The sequence below is a fragment of the Bufo bufo genome, chromosome 5 (genome assembly GCF_905171765.1).
Source record: "Bufo bufo chromosome 5, aBufBuf1.1, whole genome shotgun sequence".
Lineage (NCBI taxonomy): Eukaryota > Metazoa > Chordata > Amphibia > Anura > Bufonidae > Bufo > Bufo bufo.
This window is the reverse complement of record NC_053393.1, coordinates 525,311,474-525,332,037: the sequence shown is the minus strand read 5'-3', so window position 1 is coordinate 525,332,037 and position 20,564 is coordinate 525,311,474. Positions and strand designations below refer to the sequence as shown.

The 20,564-nt window shown below is 44.7% G+C and overlaps 1 protein-coding gene across 3 annotated transcripts in view; it reads right to left on the bottom strand.

The window, feature by feature from the left end:
* CDK14 (cyclin dependent kinase 14) overlaps positions 1–20,564 on the bottom strand; it is a 547,646-nt gene that overhangs the window by 218,708 nt on the left and 308,374 nt on the right. For all 3 annotated transcript variants that reach the window (XM_040431136.1, XM_040431138.1, XM_040431137.1), the window contains one exon: positions 3,608–3,671. In XM_040431136.1, the coding sequence (XP_040287070.1) occupies positions 3,608–3,671 (64 nt within the window). The remainder of the gene's footprint in view (positions 1–3,607; positions 3,672–20,564) is intronic.

The following is a 20,564-nucleotide window of genomic DNA, read 5'->3' as shown; positions in this document are numbered from 1 at the left end:
ACGCCTATGATGTCTGTAAAAGGACACCAGGGCGTTGCCTAGGGTGGAGATGCAACTTTTTGGCAACTTTTTGCAAAAAGTAAATGCGCCTTCAAACAGTTTCACTTCTAAATATGTTGGCTTCGAATATGGCGTAAGTGGGTAAATGTTGCAAAGTCTTGTGCAAAAAAAAAAAAAGACGACAAACATTCGCCCAAAACCCACCTAGAATGATGTATGTCCCCTCATGTGCGTGAATAGGTTTGTTTGTGCGGCTTTGCTGACCCCTAGTGGAACCAGACAGCATTACAGACCTAACTGCTGCCTTTGGTGAACGTGCACAAATGTATCCTGTTTGAAGCAAAATGGCCGTGCGTCCGATATTTATCTATCCCTTTGGCTCTATTCATCCATGTATGTATCTTCCTACTACTGCACAAAAATGCTCAAAAAACACTTCCAAATCCATGTGGATTGGTCACTGATTTTGGAGGCGGATTTTCAAAATCCGTTGTGTGAGCGTACCCTCAGCCTACCTGCACACGTTGCAGATTACATGCAGTTTTATGCGGCATTTTTACACTCATTTTTCTTCTCTGTTGAAATGTAGCCATAGTGAAAAATGTCCGTCACACGGCCACTTCTAGAACTAAACGGAGTTCAATGGGGCTATACATCTGGGCATTTTTTTAGCAGGTATAAAAAAAATAAGATATCTCATTATCACGGCGTTCCCTATGTGTTAGAACCGACTCGTGCTCTTGAGTCACTGGTTCAGTATGATTACATCAATAGCACATTTATATACCGCATTTATAGCTTTATAAGACATACTTTTTTCTGCCAAAAGTGGGGGTAAAATAGCGAATACTAGTGAGCACTTTCACTACAAATTCACTCAGTAGTATGCAGGGAGTGGTGGCTGTAGTGTTGTACTCACCGCTCCCTGGTCTTTTCCAGGTGCCGCACTGCAGAACGTGCACTGGGACTAAAACTGCATGAAGTCAGGACACGTGCAGCGCGGCGCCCAGAGAAAGACCCGGGAGCGTGGCTGCAGGAGAGACCACCGGATCTGCAGAGTGGAGGCGGAGCAGGAGAGGTAAGTGAATTTATTTATCTCTGATGGGTGTCTGATCTGAGGATTGATGGGGGTCTCACACGGGGGTCTGATATGCGGGTTTGATCTGAGGTTTGATATGGGGGTCTGATCAGTGGTCTGATATGGTGGTCTGATCGGTTGTCTGATCTGTTGTCTGATATGGATGGTGGTCTGATCTGTTGTCTGATCTGTTGTCTGATATGGATGGTGGTCTGATCGGTTGTCTGATATGGATGGTGGTCTGATCTGTTGTCTGATCTGTTGTCTGATATGGATGGTGGTCTGATCGGTTGTCTGATATGGATGGTGGTCTGATCTGTTGTCTGATCTGTTGTCTGATATGGATGGTGGTCTGATCGGTTGTCTGATCTGTTGTCTGATATGGATGGTGGTCTGATCTGTTGTCTGATATGGATGGTGGTCTGATCTGTTGTCTGATATGGATGGTGGTCTGATCTGATGTCTGATATGGGGGTATGACCTGAGGTCTGATATGGGAGTCAGATCTGAGGTCTGACATGGGTGTCTGATGAAGACTGGGGGTCTAATTTGGGGGTTTGATGAAGATTGGGAGGTCTGATCTGAGGTCTTATGAAAATTGGAGGTCTGATCTGAGGTCTTAGGCCTCTTTCACACTACCGTTTTTTTTTTCCGTTTTGCGGTCCGTTTTTTGCGTTCCGTATACGGAACCATTCATTTCAATGGTTCCGCAAAAAAAACGGAATGTGTTCCGTATGCATTCCGTTTCCGTATTTCCGTTCCGTTGAAAGATAGAACATGTCCTATATTTGGCCGCAAATCACGTTCCGAGGCTCCATTAAAGTCAATGGGTCCGCAAAAAAAACGGAACACATACGGAAATGCATCCGTATGTCTTCCGTTTCCGTTCCGTTTTTGCGGAACCATCTATTGAAAATGTTATGCCCAGCCCAATTTTCTCTATGTAATTACTGTATACTGTATATGCCATACGGAAAAACGGAACGGAAACGGAAACACAACGGAAAGAAAAAAAACGGAAAAACGGATCCGTGAAAAACGGAACGCAAAACACTGAAATGGACATACTGTAGTGTGAAAGAGGCCTTATGAAAATTGGAGGTCTGATCTGAGGTCTTATGAAAATTGGAGGTCTGATCTGAAGTCTAATGAAAAACTTTTTTTTTTATTACTTGTGATTTACTACCAAAAAAAACAACTTTGTAAAATATTTTTTTCTTTTCTTCATATTCATATTCTGACCCTCATAACTTTTTGATAGTTACGTCTATTAAACTGCGGGGGCTCATTTTTTTTTGCGGGACGATCTGTAGTTTTTATTGATACAGTTTCGTAGTATGTATGCTTTTTTGATCGCTTTTTACAAAAAAAAATTCAGAGGTGAAGAGAACAAAAAAAATTGGCACGTTAGGCCTAGTTCACACGAACGTATGGCTTTTATAGTTTTTTGCGGTCCGTTTTTCACGGATCCGTTGTTCCGTTTTTGAGTTCCATTGTGTTTCCGTTTCCTTTCCGTTTTTCCGTATGCCATATACAGTATACAGTAATTACATAGAAAAAATTGGGCTGGGCATAACATTTTCAATAGATGGTTCAGTAAAAACGGAACAGATACGGAAGACATACGGATGCATTTCCGTATGTGTTCCGTTTTTTTTCGCGGACCCATTGACTTGAATGGAGCCATGGAACGTGATTTGCGGGCAATAATAGGACATGTTCTATCTTTCAACGGAACGGAAATACGGAAACGGAATGCATACGGAGTACATTCCGTTTTTAATGCGGAACCATTGAAATTAATGGTTCCGTATACGGACCGTATACGGAACACAAAAAAAAACGTCCCGTACAGTCATACTTTGAGAGTTCGAGCATTTTTGGATGCTGCGATGCCAATGATGATTTTTATATAGGGAATGCAGGGTGATTTGAATTTCATTTTTTATTTTTTATTTTTTTAAGTCCCCCTAGGAGACTTGTCTGATCACTTCTCCCATAGACTGGAATGAATTACTACAGCAGTCTGTGGGAGATTCGCTACGATACTATGGAGTCCTGCCTCTCAGGTATAGGAACCTCCAAAAGGCTCAAGCTTCTAGAGTAAAAGAACGGCTCCCCTGATCTCGGTCCAGGGGAGCCATTCGGGCACCAGGAGCGCAGAATTTCTGGGAAAAGACCTCTCAGAGGCCATGGTCACATTTGACCATGGCATCTTAGGCTTCCAAAATCTTATATCTGCGTTATCGCCGTTCCCAGACACAGGATAGATAAGCAGAGGCTGATCACTGGGGGTCCCAGACATCAAGAGAAAAGGGTCCCATAGCCCTGGGAATGGAGCGATGGCTGTACACCTTTCTCCTCCTTCTTCCTCTGCCAGCCTCTCCTTCTTGATTGACAGGGCCAGTTGTGATGACTATGCAGGAACATGGCCCCTCCATGCTGCCGATTAGTGGAGGTCCTGGGGGTCTGACCCCAGAGATCACACAGGGCAGACCATCATAGTATATAACTCTGTTTCCAACCTACCTGTTTTAAAGTGTGGTAAGGAATGGACCCCCGGCCATGTCTCTTCATTAGGTGTTCCCAGAACCTACAATGAACAAGAGGAAAATCAATCAATGCCCCCGAAATTTACAGACCTGACAGAAAGACCAAGAGAAGACAACATGGCAGAGGAGACAAGCACCCAGGGGCTAAAACAAAACCACAGTGAGCCCAGCACATTACATAAATTCAGTTCCGAGGTACAGGTGTTCTCAGCACCTACTGCTGACATCAAACAGGGTCGGCAGCTGATATAGGGATCAGAATTTTTAGATATTTTTTACTTTTAAAAACTATTTTTTTCGCTTTTTTTTTAAGTCCCCCTACGGGACTTTAACCTGGGATCATCTGATGGCTTCTCCCATAGACTGCAGTGAATTACTATTGTAGTCTATGGGAGATTCGTTATGTTCAAGTGGAGTCCTGCCACAGTAACCAAACGGCTCTCTCAATCTCGGTATGGGGGAGCCGATTTTACTCGGGGGAATCTTTAGGCAGCTGAGCATATCCCCTTCTGTGGAAATGTATCCTTACATAGTGGGCAGTAAGATGAATGGCCGCCCTTGTAATGAAAGGACAGCTCAAGAGCTCCAGAACGGGACCACTCGTGCAGAGCAGCTCTCCATTCAGGCTCGTAGAGGTGGATCCTGGGCTGAGAACCCCCACTCTACGGTGTCCAAAGGCCCTCATAGGGCATATTTAAAGTACACCAAACAGAACAGGTCACGCTCATCCCCTTCAGGTATAACTCAATCTGAAGTGCTCTTCAATGTTTCCAGATAGTAGAAAAGTGAAATTTTTACATGAAGTCTATAGCTTTTTTGGAGAAGGTAAAATATATGATCTCCGTCTTTGGTTTTTAGACTCTAGACTGGTTGAATAGTTGTGGCACTGGGACCATGGTCTTACAGATGTGTTCTCCCCTACCCTTGTCTCAACATATCTGGAGATGTGTGTCACGAGATGGCCAACCTTTTTACAAAAAAAAAAAAAAAAAAACATGATTCCGATACTCTATCATGGGATGTCTATGTTATATGGATCCAGGTGAGCCACCAAGTGGTTGTGATGAGAATTGCAGCCTGTCCAGGATTTTATTGTATTGAATTGTTTTAATGAGAAATTGAAGTCCTTAAAAGGGTTGTGCAAGAATGGGGTGGTTTTTGGCAAACCCCACAAATGTACCTGTACAGGGACGCTTACGTACTAGCTTTCCGGCGCTGACTGCCCCATCCTTCTTCTCCTCCACCCCTGGGCTGCTCCCTCATTGAAAACATCCAGGTTGACATCACCGCAGCCAATCACTGGCCGCTGCAGAGACCAGAGATTAGTTATGACGTAAGGGGAGCCAGTCAGCGCCGCGGCCAGTGACTGCCTGCAGCTATGTCAAACCAGATGTTTACAGTGATGGAGCCGAGTGGAGCATCACAGGCTGGGAGAAGAAGAAGCGGGGAGCCTCGGAGCAGGTAAGTTTCCCTTTACAGGTCTGGCCAAGCGGGAGAATTTGCCCCAAAAAAATAATAACTTTCCTTTTACATTTCCTTCAGTTACAAGTTACAATCTATTATACCTACAGAAGACATTTTTGACACTTGACCAGTATAATCCTGTCCCATACAACCATGCAGTGTGCAGTACCCTTGAGTTACCACAAGAGGACAGCAAAGGACAAATAATAACTGATACAGAAAAAAAACCACAAAAAACTATTCAAAATACCATTAAATCCTAATAAATGTATTAGATCAATGCTTACAATATTTTTTATTTTTTTTTGCCCAACGTATAATCATTTCCATGTAAAATCCACCCCCAATTTCTTAAAAGGGCTTCTTGCTAAATGCTCTATTACAGGGATGGCCAACCTGCGGCTCTCCAGCTGTTGTAAAACTACAACTCCCACCATGCCCTGCTGTAGGCTGGTAGCTGTAGGCAGTCTGGGCATGCTGGGAGTTGTAGTTCTGCAACAGCTGGAGGGCCTCAGGTTGGCCATCCCTGCTCTATTAGGTCCTCTGCAGGTCAGCACCATCCATTGGAATCAATTGACGTGCATCGATCCACAGCATTTATCGTAGAGACGCTCAGTAGCAGACCGACCCTGATATAAATAAAATCAGATGTTCATCTGCATACAGGGAGGGGGCAGAGGGGGGTTACTGCACTGGCCAGCAGGGAAGTAGTTAATGAACTATCAGAAGGTATTATTTAGTGCGGCCTCTAATAAGGACAAGCGGCTGCCGGTGGCAGGACTCCAGACCCCACAGAGAACTGGGAGGATAACCGATTCCAAAATTCCTTTGTTCTGTATGGGAATCTTTCAGCCCAAGGAATTCTGTATCACAGCGACTCGGTCGTCACCACCACGTGCCATCAGAATAGAGTCACCAGCGCTGTACAATAAGGCCGTGATATCATGGGAGGCATTCTGCAGTTTTCTGATGTAGCAGAGCTGCAATTACTACGGGGCACTATTGTTTCAGTGTCACAAGAACTTGAGTTTAAAAGATTCTCTAAACGTAGCAGGAACTGTATGAAATGACAAACTCGTTCCTACTAAACCTGCAACTGAGTACTCAACTCTACTACAGTTGAACTGAGAACTACGCTCTGCTACATCTACAACTGAGCTCACCTATTGAGAGTTCAGCTATATCACATATGCATCTGAGAATTCAGTCGTACTACATCTGTAACTGACAACTCTGCACTGCTACGTCTGCAATTGAGACCTCTGCTACACCTGCACATATGATCTTAGCAATGCTACATCCACAACTGAGAGCTCAGCTCTGCTACACCTGAAACTGAGAGCGCAGCCCTGCTACACCTGAAACTGAGAGCTCAGCTCTGCTACATCTGCACCTCGAAGCTCTGCTAGTGAGAAAGCAGCTCTGCTACCTATCAACTGGGAACTAAGCTCTGCTACATCTGCACCGGAGAGCTCAGCTCTGCTACATCTGCACCTCGAAGCTCTGCTAGTAGGAAAGCAGCTCTGCTACCTATCAACTGGGAACTAAGCTCTGCTACATCTGCACCGGAGAGCTCAGCTCTGCTACATCTGCGACTTGAAGCTCTGCTACTGAGAACTCAGCTTTGACACATCTGAACCTAGGAACTCAGCTCTGCTACATCTGTAATTGAGAGATGTGCTACATCTAAAACAAAGAACTCAATAACGAAGGCATATGGAATATGCATGGAGTTTGTATGTTCTCCCCATGTTTGTGAGGGTTTCCTCCGGGTTCTCCGGTTTCCTCCCACACTCCATAGACATCCTGATAGGGACCTTAGATCGTGAGCCCCATTGGGGACAGTGTGATGCTAATGCTGCATCAGAAAACTCAGCTCTACTACATCTGCAACTAAGAACTCGGCTCTGCTGCAACTTAATGCACTCACAACTGGGAACATCTGAAAATCAGATTTTCAATTTTTAAATGAGAATTCAGCTATTGCACAGTTAAGAATTCAGCTCTGCTATCCCTACAATTACACAACTTTACTGCTAATTGCCAGCGATTTCACTGCAAACCCCAGCAGAGGTCATGTTAAAGGAATAGTCCGTGCAGAACTGGTGTGTTAGGGCTCGTTCACCCGACCACAGCGTTTTTTGCGGTCCGCAATTTGCGGAACGAAACAGGAGGCCCATTCTAGAAATACCTATTCTAGTCCGCAAAACGGACAAGAATAGGACAGGACTCATAATTTTTGCGGGGCCACGGAATGGAGCAAAGGATGCGGACAGCACACAGAGTGCTGTGCGCATCTTTTACGGACCCATTGACATGAATGGTTCCGTATACGGACCTTATGCGGAACGCAGAAAACGGCCCGTATACGGAACGCAAAATACGTTCATGTGAACGAGCCCTTATTCGAAGGTCGGCTTCTGAGGGGGGCGGAGAATGACATAGGATTTAAAGAATATTAACCCCCCTCAACAAGTGTTCTGTTTGTAAATAACCTGACACGTTTAGCAATTTTGCACATTCTAAAGAAATGTTTGCACCGTTGTTCTTTGTGACACACGGCACCGTTTTCTTTTTCATAAAAAAAAAAATTTAAATTTTTTGTTAGAGGTTGTTTTTTTCTTTCATTTTTAGTCCTTTGTTCTTTAAAATTTACAATTTCACACACCATAAAGTATTAGAACGGTTTCAGTATTTCGTTTCAGTCATCTTGACGAGAGATGTGGACCTTCGTGGTCGTGGCTTTAAACCTCTGGCCCTAGAACTGCAGCGCTGCCTCCCATTCAGAACAACGAGAGGCAGACACCGTGCGGCTGTGGAAAACTCTGGGGCCCTTAAAGTATCTTCTGACATTACTGGGATGCGTCGGCGAGGTCCTCTGTGACAATTTCCAGAATTTAAGGAGCCTGGTCTCCTCTCCTGACAGGTCTGTTTTCGTATCTACTTGCACTACCCATGTAATAACAATTCCGGAGCATCTATTCGTATGTCTCTATATTGTCCCGTTCCTCTGTTATTCCTGCTAGAAGTTATGAATTAATTGCCAGCTGTTTGCAATGATGGTCCAGCTGGGTATTACCGGTTGGGGGGTGTGACCCTGCCCGGTCTGACCTAACTGGATAATGGTAGAGTGCACAGAGACACGCCCCCAACTGGTAACACCCATCTGGACCTCCATTGCAAGCTGCTAGAAATGTGTTCAATCTGTAACTGGGTCCCCAACTAGCATGTGAAATATATATAACATTGGTGAGAGGCATTCGGGTGCAGCTGCTACCTCTGTACGCCCTATAGCTGCACCCCTGCCTTTCTATAGCTGCACCCCTAGTCGGCGACTAATCACCTGAAGCTGCTAGTGGAGGCCGAGTCTTCATTTTACCTGCCAGAACAAAAAAAATAACAGAATGCCAGTCTCACTGCCATGCCCCGACCCAGATATTAATAGATATGACAGTGCGGAGGAGAGAAAAGGTCACAGCGGCGGTGTGTCACCTCGTCCTGAGTGAAATATTAATCAAAGGAAAAGGAGAATTGGCTGCCGACCTGAAGACCACTGGCTCTGCGTGAACGCCAGGACGGCCGCTAACCCTGAAGAAATGAGACCCCAAAGAAAAGGTTTCCGGATATCACAGCCGCGAGAGACGGCTCTCCTCCTGCTGGTCATACACAATACATGAGAGGAGAATAATTCATGTAGAGGGCAGACAGAAGGTTAAAGCAGAACTCCACTCATTACATTACCTTGGCGATACCCTTGGAAGATGACAGTGACAGTATGGCGAGGAAACTGCAGAACTGACACGGATCTAAGTCCCAACTATTGGATTTAAATCTTCCCTCCTGTCTGGAGCAATACCCAACCTTAAAGGGCATCTGTCAGCAGTTTTGTACCTATGACACTGGCTGACCTGTTACATGTGCACTTGGCAGCTGAAGACATCTGTGTTGGTCCCATGTTCATATGTGCCCCCCGCATTACTGAAAAAAATGATGCCTCTAGGAGCAAAGTGGGCGTTACCATTACACCTAAAGGCTCTGCTCTCTCTGCTCTAGGGCATCTTAGCTCCAATGATTTGATATTAATAGGTCATCGATATCTAAGTTCTGGAAAAGCCGTTTAATGTTCAACATTTTTGCAGATTAACTTCCTAATGTATCTTTATATTGGTTGCCAGCTTTGTCTTTCTGATGCAAAGATCTGAATCCCCTTGTGTAGACATAGATTTAAAAGATTAAACTTTGGCTACCTACGTCCAGCACTAGGGGGAGCTCAGGAGCTTGCTGCATACTGTTTATACATTGAGCTCAATATCAAGACAGTAGGAAGTAAGCTCCACAGCCCTCTAGTGGTGGCTGCAGGTAGCATGCTCATTTTGTTTTTTAAGTCTAGGCAGAAAATTTTAAGTTGAGTTTCAGAAAGATGTTTTGACAGCTATAAATATATATTTGGAAAGGAATCAGCACTGAAATTTGAGCCAAAATCAACTAAATGGGGTGGGGGGTGTCCAGGGAAAAGTGACTATAAAGAGAGTCTGTTGTGCAGGAGGACCTGGCAAGTCTGTGAATTACACGCACCGCCCATTGATCCCAAAAGGAACCGTGTAATTCTTCATTTCACCTGTGGTGGTGCTATGGGTAAAATGAACACTTTTTCTAGGTTCCCTCATGGCAAGTGACCTGATCACTGATGGTTGCAGTAGTGGGACACTCTATGATTAATTTACTGTATGGTAGGGATAACTGTCCAGTGCAGGAAACCCCTTCAGATCCTGGTCACACAATCCCCAAAACGACTTCCCTGAGGTCCTGAGTTGTCTTCATTTGGATGCTACATAAAACCATCATGATCCATGGACACCTCTATGAAGACATGATCTGCTGCTGGATCTTACATCCACTTACTGTTAGCACCCATGGACCGTCCACATATTGCGAGGACAGTAGGTGGTCAGCCAGTGCTTTGGGAACAATGGTAGGTGTTATCCATCTTCATACAAAAAGAACGACAACTCCTAGACCTTTCAGAATATTTTACCAGGGGTCTTGTGGACTAGGAGCACCAACGCTTGGTGTCATGGACAATTTGATCCATGTAGGTCTTTTGCCGGGAATTACACTGATATTACGGCATCCAGAGAATATTTATTGACACCGTGATGTCACCTTCGCGGCCTGCTATTGGCGGCACCCCCCCTCCGTCGCTGTATGTTTTGATCCGCGTGATGAGGGGATGCAGTGGTAGCCGTGCAGGGATCCAGAGTGACATGGATGCTGGGGAGCGGGTTAAGTATGATCGATGAGAGGGGCACAGGCATTGTGGGGGGCATTTTTAGAATTGGATAACCCCTTTAAGCTTTATTTGCATACAACTGGAAAACCCCTATATATATATATATATATATATATATATATATATATATATATATATACACAGTACAGACCAAAAGTTTGGACACACCTTCTCATTCAAAGAGTTTTCTTTATTTTCATGACTATGAAAATTGTAGATTCACACTGAAGGCTTTAAAACTATGAATTAACACATGTGGAATTATATACATAACAAACAAGTGTGAAACAACTGAAAATATGTCATATTCTAGGTTCTTCAAAGTAGCCACCTTTTGCTTTGATTACTGCTTTGCACACTCTTGGCATTCTCTTGATGAGCTTCAAGAGGTAGTCACCTGAAATGGTCTTCCATCAGTCTTGAAGGAGTTCCCAGAGATGCTTAGCACTTGTTGGCCCTTTTACCTTCACTCTGCGGTCCAGCTCACTCCAAACCATCTCGATTGGGTTCAGGTCCGGTGACTGTGTAGGCCCTTACTTTCAAAGTTTTCCCAATTTTTTGGCTGACTGACTGACCTTCATTTCTTAAAGTAATGATGGCCACTCATTTTTCTTTACTTAGCTGCTTTTTTCAGTAGGACTATCAGCTGTGTATCCACCTGACTTCTCCTCAACGCAACTGATGGTCCCAACCCCATTTATAAGGCAAGAAATCCCACTTATTAAACCTGACAGGGCACACCTGTGAAGTGAAAACCATTTCAGGGGACTACCTCTTGAAGCTCATCAAGAGAATGCCAAGAGTGTGCAAAGCAGTAATCCAAGCAAAAGGTGGCTACTTTGAAGAACCTAGAATATGACATATTTTCAGTTGTTTCACACTTGTTTGTTATGTATATAATTCCACATGTGTTAATTCATAGTTTTGATGCCTTCAGTGTGAATCTACAATTTTCATAGTCATGAAAATAAAGAAAACTCTTTGAATGAGAAGGTGTGTCCAAACTTTTGGTCTGTACTGTATATCAGGGGTGTTGCTAGGTTAAAACATTCGGGGCCTGGGCCCCTGATGTTTTGTCCCAGGCCCTGAATGTCCTGCTTGCCAGCTAGATACAACTGTAAGTCCTCAGGACAGCAATACAATTGAATCTAATGCACTGGAACATCTCAAGGACCTGTAATGACATCACAAGTCATGTGACCAGTAAAACAGGCAGTGGTTGAGAAGGACCTGCAATGATGTCACCATCATGTGACCAGTGCAGGAGAGGAAGGCAGTGAAGAGGAGAAGAAGCTGTGGTGAGGTCTATGTTAGGGCTGAAGGGAGTAATGTTATTTACATGGGACTTTATGTTGATGGTGGCTGTAGGAGGGAGTGATGTTATTTACATGGGACTGTATGTTGGAGGGGGATGGGGGAAGGAGTGATGTTATTTACATGGGACTTTATTGTTGATGGTGGCTGTAGGAGGGAGTGATGTTATTTACATGGGACTGTATGTTGGAGGGGGCTGGGGGAGTGAGTGATGTTATTTACATGGGACTGTATGTTGAAGGGGGCTGGGGGAAGGAGTGATGTTATTTACACGGGACTTTATGTTGATGGTGGCTATAGGAGGGAGTGATGTTATTTACATGGGACTGTATGTTAGAGGGGGCTGGGGGAAGGAGAGATGTTATTTACATGGAACTGTGTGTTGAGGTGACTGGGGAGGGGGTGATATTATTTACATAGGACTGTATGATGGAGGGGGCTGGGGGAGGGAGTGATGTTATTTACATGGGACTGTATGCTGATGGCGGCTGTGGGAGGGAGTGATGTTATTTACATGGGACTGAATGTTGAGGGGGCCATGTTATTTACATGAGACTGTATGTTAAAGGTGGCTGTGGGGGGAATGATATTTACATGGGACTGAATGTCGAGGGGATAATGTTTACATGGGATTGCATGTTGGAGGCAGCTGGGGAGGGGTGATATTATTTACTTGGGACCGTATGTTGAAGGCGGCTGGGGAGGAGGTGATGTTATTTACATGGGACTGTATTTTGGAGGGGGCTGTAGATAGAGAGGGCTGTTATTTACATGGGACTGTATATTGGAGGGGGCAGGAGAGATGGTGTGATTTTTATTTACATGGGACTCTATGGCGGAGGGAGGAATATAACTACAGCGTGCACTGCAGGGGGCATTATAACAGTACAGGGCAGTATAATTACTGGGGGCACTGTAGGGGTATTATAAATCCAGGGGACATTATAGGCGTTCTTATTACTACTGAGGGCTCTATAGGAGGGACTTATAGATCCGCCTTATTTCTACTAGGAGCACTATGGGGGCCTTATTACTACTGAGGGGTCACTATTGGGGGCACTGTAGGGGGCAGTATTACTAATGAGGGCATTCTAGAAAGGAATTACTATTGGTGGGACTATGATGAGCACTGTCACTATGGGGGTGATGCAGTTTTGTTCAGGATAGTATTTGGGGGTATTGGGGAGCACAGCGAGCAGCAGGATAACACTGTGGGGACTGATGATAGAAATGTGATGAAGCCAAGATGTCCGTGTGTCACACTCTGCAGAGACGAGGCGGCTGAGAGAAGTTGTATGGACCGAATGGAGAAGATGATGACAGAGAAGATCTACATCGGAGGAGACGTCACCTGGGAGCCCTGGATGTGACAGGTATGTGCTGCTGTATAGCAAGCACAGCAAAATGCGGTGTGTGGGAGAAGGGGGGATGGGAGTTAGAGAACTGGGTCATCTTCATTGGGGCTTGGGCCCCGGATCTTTTGAGACCCTAGCAACGCCTCTGATATATATATATTTTTTTCCATGTAAAAATGTAATTTTTTCCCATAGACTGCAGCTCCAGAATGTTATCTGCTAAGGGTTAAGAACTGCCGATACAGCAGATGTGCTCTCCCGGATGGTGGAAGTATATCTTCCCATAGATGACTAAATGGCTCATGCCACCAAATGCTGAAAGTGTCATGAAGCGCCCAGACCACACATCTATGGAGAGCAGGTTTACATAAGCAGTCTCTGCAGGCAGCGCGTCATAGAGCAGGAGGAGCTGAGCAGAACGTGGGAAATGGTTCAGCGAAACTTGCAATGTATTCACTGAAATCTCTGCTTCCTATACTTAGGAGTCCAGTGGGTGGTCCTACTAGGGGACTGACAGCTACCTGTGCGCAGTTATACAGGGAAGGCTGTCAATCACTGACAGAGCCGCCCACTGGACTCCTAAGCAAAATAAATGCAGGGATTTAGATCAATAAATGACAATTTACACAGATTTTTTCCCCCATAAAAGTACCGTATATATAAATCTGCTCAGCATCTCTAGCGCTACAACCTACTGTCCGCAGATCAGATTGCATGTACAAGGCGAGGTTCACATCCAATCTGGTAAATCCGGTAGTCTGTTCTGGCAAAGGAGCAGATGTACTGTATCCGCCATACCAGGGTACAGCGGGCACCGGTGGTTTCCCTTCCCTACAATGGGACCTGGCAGGTTTCCAGCATAAATGCCGGCTTTCTGCCAGAAAATTCTGCTGCCCGCAGTTTTTTTTTTCTGGCTGAATTCCGTTATAGGCGACTTTCACACTTGCGTTGGTAATTCCGGCAGGGGATCTCAATGCAAAGGCATTAAACTGATTTGTTTTGATTTTGCACATCAGGATGCTGTTGTGTGAAATCAAAACGGAAAAAAAACGGATCCGTCACTAAATACATTGAAAGTTAATGGGTGAAAGATCCGTTTTTGTAAGCTCCTAAAAAAACGGATCCGTTACCACTGACTTATGCCTCATGCACACGAAAGCCTTTTGCGGACCGTATGTGGAACCATTCATTTCAGTCGGTCCGCAAAAAAAAAATAGAAGTTACTCCGTGTGCATTCCATATGTCAGTTCCTCAAAACTCAAAAAAAATGTCCTATTATTGTCCTCATTATGGACAAGGATTGGACTGTTCTATTGGGGGCCGACTGTTCCGTTCTGCAAAATATGGAATGCACATGGATGTCATCCGTATTTTTTGCGGATCAGTTTTTTGCTGACCGCAAAATACATACGGTCGTGTGCATGAGGCCTTAGTGTGAGTTCACACCACCATTTAGCTTTCCGTTCTTCTGATCCATCAGTAGAGAGAGAAGAGAAAAAAAACGGATCCTGTTGCATTAGTTGTCATTCGTCTAAAAAAAACGGATCTCAGAACGAAATGGCTCAAACGGTTGACAACTGATGCAACAGGATCAGTTTTTTTACAGGTTCCTGTCTTTTTTTTTCTCTCTCTTCTTCTGACGGATCAGAAGAACGGAAAGTTAAATGGTGATGTGAACTCAGCCTTTTGTTTTCAGTGATGGATCAGTTTTTTGGGGTTTTTATGACCGGACACAAAACCGCAGATTGTAGCGGTTTAGTGTCTGGTCGCAAAACGTAATGCTGCCGGAACGGAGGAAGACGTCCTAATGCATCAATCTCCCGGATCTCTTTCCGTTCAGAATGCATGAGGAATAAACAGAAATGTTTTTTTCCCGATATTGAGATCTTCTGCCAGAGTTTTTGCTGGATCCGGCAGGGTTCAGCAAAAACGCTTCCGTTACTGATAATACAACCATCTGCATCCCGTTACGAACGGATCCGGTTGTATTATCTTTAACATGGCCAAGACGGATCCGTCATTAACTCCATTGAAAGTCAATGGGGGACGGATCCGTTTTTTATTGTGTCAGAGAAAACGGATCCGTCCCCATTGACTTGCATTGTGGGTCCGTCTTGCTTCGCATCCCAGGACGGAAACCAAACTACAACATGTTGCGGTAAAGTGTATAGAGCAGGCATCCATAAACTGCGGCCCTCCAGCTGTTGCAAAACTACAACTCCCAGCATGCCCGAACAGCCTACAGCTATCAGCCTACAGCAGGGCATTGTGGGAGTTGTAGTTTTACAACAGCTGGAGGGCCGCAGGTTGAGGATACCTGGTATAGCGTATGGTCGTCACTGGTGTAGGTGTGGAATTTAATTTGGTGCTACACTGGTCAAATGTGTGTAAGGCCTCATGCACACGACCGTTGTTTTCGTCCGCATCCGAGCCGCAGTATTTGCGGCTTGGATGCGGACCCATTCACTTCCGTGTGCTGTCCGCATCCGTTGCTCCGTTCCGTGGTCCGCAAAAAAAATGTAACATGTCCTATTTTTAACTCAATGGGGTTCATGTTCTTGCTGCCTAGACAAAAGCTGCCGACCTACAACAGAGCGCCAGAGCCGAAACCGTTACACAGAGGCACGCGTGACATTATCTACAAAAATCTTGACAACCCGACTCCCTTCATCTCGCGCTTCCATCCAAAATTCTGCATCAGTAAAGACAATTCAGACGCCACCGCGAATCTCCGCGTCCATCAGATTGGAGATAAATAGGAGAGGTCAGCGGCTCACGGAGGTTCATCACCTGGAAATAAAAGAGCTGCCGGAATATAATACAATGGAGCAATTGTGACTCCATCACAGTATATTTCGCTTGCAACAATAAACTCAAATCCTCCCAATACTTCTCGTCGCTCATCTCTCGGCCCTTTATCCCGGCCTCGGGCTTATCAGTCTTTATTGGGAGAAAATGACACAGAATTGGATAGATGGATGCGTCTCATCGCCGAATGCATCTGAAAGGAGGAGATACATTGAAGATTGGGTCAAGACGGCCTCGTCCACCGAGAAAGACCCATTCAGCTGCCAAATGTTGTATATTATCTACAAATTGCACCTTTCTTCTCGACGATTGCCGGGCGGATGGCTATTATTTCCCCCAGTTTTCAGATGTGAATGTATTTGATTCAGTTCAGGCTTTTCAAAAGGTGCATAATATCCTCTGCTCAGTACTCGCTGGACGTATACTTGCCAATGTTTTTGCTGTTAAAATAGTTTTTTTTTTTAAATTGCACCAATAAAAACACAAAAATATATAGTAACATCTTGGAGTAAAATGATGTCATCAGTGGGAGGTGATTTCAATATAGGTGGTGGTCGCACGTAGCTGGTTGGAAAGTGGCTATGAGTGGCAGCCCCGCTCCATGGCTAACGTCCAGGATTGGAAAACACGCCGATCAGCACAATTTAACTATTTAATTGACACGTTCAGTACTGATCATGGTATTAATAAAAGAAGAAGCCCCCCTTAGTCATCTGGCCCCTAGGGCTTGCCAGTATTACATTCCTGTGTCACGGACGTTCCCACAACAGGTGGCAGGAGATCTGGGAGACTGGCAACACGTGGTTTGATCTGACAGGTTTTCCCTGTGTATCAATAGGTGTCTGTGTTGTTTCTGGTAATGGCCACACCTCTTGCCTCAGGTGTTGCTAATGTGGTCATTTAACCTTCCTTATTTATAGTTTCTTCTCCCACAATGCTGTGCGGTTTATAGCTTCAGTTTAAGTTGTGGATTGCTGGTGTGTGGATCTCGGCGGAGTTCCTGGTGCTCCATAGCTCCTTTGAAGTTAAGTCTTTCCTTTCCCTTTTGTATTTTGTTTGGGCTCTGTGTGTTACATTTCCCTATTGTTTGTATTAGGCCTGAAGTAGACTCCTGTTCTTCCTTCCTTTTGGATGAACAGGTAGTCTTGTCCCTGCCATTAGTACCAGGGTCCTATAGGGCTAGATAAGACTCTAGCTATTCCTGTGTAGGAACACACCTACCTCTGGGGTCTGTTAATACTGGTAGTCAGTCAGGATTTTGGCTAGGGTTTTCACTAGGAGGTGTCCATCTTCCTTCCCTAGTTCTCAGGCCTGATTCCCTGTTTCCCCCTTCCCTCTTATGCTCGGTGTGGTGTTTCCCTCCCACACCGAAGTGTGACATCTGTTAGGGAATGGTCCTTTGTAAACAGTTTGGCCAAGAGATGAGGATACTGAGCAGAGAAACCCCCTCTATTAACTCAGAACTCCCTGGGTTTTCTTAAAGGAAATGTATCACCAATTATTTTTTCTGCCAGTTAAAACCAGATAGGAACACATCTTTTTTTCCTAATCTGTTTTTATTTTATGATTTGCAGATTTTTTTAATTCTATTTCCTAAACATGATTATGGGGGCGGCCATCTTGCCTGAGATAATCTTACCAGCATTTAGATATGCTTTACAGCCATAGACACAATGGACAGGAGAGGACTTCATTGACTTCTATGGGAGACTTTTCTAGGCATGCTCTGTGACCTGTGCAGAGCTCAGGAGGGAGTAGATAACCTTGACTATCACCTTTGTGAATGGTGGATCCTTATCTAAACATAGGTGATATCTGTCATTGTAATGCCTGAAATGATAAGGAGATGACTGCAGTAAACTGATCTGTAGAGAACAGGAAGTGGCGCCTATTATTCGCTTAGTGGCCAGTGCAAAAACTGCAGGATTTTATGCTTTTTGTTTAAATATAGATAATGACCCGAAAAATTAGAAATAAAATCAAAAAAATTATTAAAAAATATGTCTACCCTAAAAACATGATTTGAAGTCCATCTGTCAGCAGATTTTTACCTATGACACCGGCTGACCTGTTACATGTGCACTTGGCAGCTGAAGGCATCTGTGTTGGTCCCATGTCCATATGTGCCCGCACTGCTGAGAAAAATGATGTTTTACTATATGCAAATGAGCCTCTAGGAGCAACGGGGGCGTTTCCATTACACCTAGAGGCTCCGCTCTCTCTGCAACTGCCGAGCCCCCTCTGCACTTTGACTGGGGCTGACAGGGCCGGGGATAATTACGTTTTCACTGCCTGGTCCTGTCAATTTAAGTACAGAGGGGTCGATAGTTGCAGAGAGAGCGGAGCCTCTAGGTGTAATGGCCACGCCCCGCGTTGCTCCTAGAGGCTCATTTGCATATATAAAAAAAAAAATTCTCAGGAATGCGGGCACATATGAACATGATGTCTTCAGCTGCCAAGCGCACATGTAACAGATCAGCCAGTGTCATAGGGACAAAACTGCTGACAGATGCCCTGTAAACAATATTTCATTTTCTGATGACACATCCTATTATCCTAGATTTTCTGACCAATCATTGGTCACATGGCCAATTACACATACATATCTTTTGTTATACACACCAACTATTGGTCTGATTGGACAGATATTGGTCAGATAATCTGTTCTACCTGTACACCACCAGACATCAGATATAGCCGCCTGATCAATCTGCTATTAGACAGTCCTGGGTGTCAGAAATCCAAAAACCTCTCTCCGTATTAGTTGTGCTCTGAGTTCCATTCATTTTCCGGAGATGGACGCGGCCATTGTCGGACGCGCAGCTTGTTGCTCAGTCAGCAGCTGAAGTTTATATTTGCTAATCCTTTGTGTCTAGACCAACGCTGCGGCTCCATGAACTCACTTTCACGTAGGTCTGGGAAAATCTACATTTGATTTTGTTCTTGTAAAAAGATACGGAATATCCCATTATCTATAGGAACGTTCCTCCGCGCAGGCGGACATTTGTAATCAACTGTTTTGGAAGGGGCTGAAGTTATTACTTTATAATATAAACTTTCTACCTGAAAACTATTCCAGGTGACTTCAAGACTGGGAAATGTGTGGGAGAGAAACCTTCTATCTTGCCTTGGTCTCCTTCTCAGCTTACAAACCTGCAGGGAAAGATCGGCATGTTCCCCGGGTACTCGGCTTCTCCTTCTGCTCTCTATTAGATGCTGCAAAACCTACAGAGAGAGGGACGCAGGGAATAGAGATGACCTCTGATGACAATGTCTTGTAGAGCTAACTCAACTGAAAATAATGATACGTTTCACTTAGCGATCCGTTGCTTCATTCTGGAGGAAAACAAATTTTAATCCATATGCAAATGAGTAGTTAAGTGCACAGAGGGCGGGGCTATGCTCCTCCTGCTTCCTCTGCCAGCACCTCCCTCTCCTTGATTGATGTTTCTGCATAGTTATCTTGCCTGACCCAGTCAATAAAGAGGGAGAGGGAGGGGCTGATAGAAGAAGCAGGAGGAGCTAGGGTGCACAGAGTCGCTTTGGGCCCACCCTCAGTGCACTTAACTGCTCATTTGCATATGGATTAAAATAAAGCACCTTTTCTCCAGAATGAAGCAACGGATCGCTAAGTGAAGGGTATCATTACATTGAGCTGAGCTAGCCCTACGAGGCGCGGTGCCCGGTTTACTGGTGACAGACGCCCTTTAATCAGGAAGGCCTAAGCATGGCCATACTTAGATAATTGCAGATATCAGCAACATAGTCTAGACCAGGCATCAGCAACCTTCGGCACTCCAGCTGTTGTGAAACTACAACTCCCAGCATGATCCTTTCACTACTGTGGGGGTTCAGAGAACAGCCAATGATGGGAGATGTAGTTTCACAACACCTGGAGTGCCGGAGGTTGCTGATCCCTGGACTAGACAAAGGATTTTCGTTCTAATAGATAAAAAGGGGGCACGTACTGCGGGGCTCACATTGACCTGAAGAGAGTCCCCACTCTTTGTATTGTAAGTGGTCCTTGTGAATATGGTGTTTTAGAGGTCAAACCTCGGATATTCCTCAAGTTTGGTCATTTTTGCAAAAATTTCACTGGCAGAGCCGCTCTCCTATGGGTGAATCCAGGACCCCACCTCCTGCTTGTGACACACATGTATCGTACATTACAAATACCGCCTGTAAACGGCACTTCTGTACGGCTCCCGCGTGACTCTTGTACGACTATCGCTCCTTGGACAGAACCCAAGTTGTTATCTGGCATCCGCCTCATCTTACACTTTTGGGAGGCAATTTTCTGAAATTTTTGATGATGCATATGAAATAATAATAATAATAATAAAAAAAGAAAAAATAATTTTAATTAGACTGTACATGAAGGAAGACTCGCAAGCTAACAACCTGGAAGAAGTGCTTCACAATCCACACGAGTGAGGTGCTGCGAGGAGATGAGAGGCTTGAGATTTCATTAACGTTTTTAGAAAGTAAGCACTATTACTCAATTGAGAGTCAGCGCTTCCCCGCAGTATCCACAGATCAGCCACATATCCGCACTGCCCAAAAGTCCTTTCTTCTTCTCCAGGAACGGAAAGGAACCCTCAGAGTGATAAATTGTATTTTCTGTAGTTAGAGATGAGCGCAGTTATGAAAAATTTGATTTGGCCTCTTCGCCGGATTTCACGAAGAAATTTGATTTGTTACAA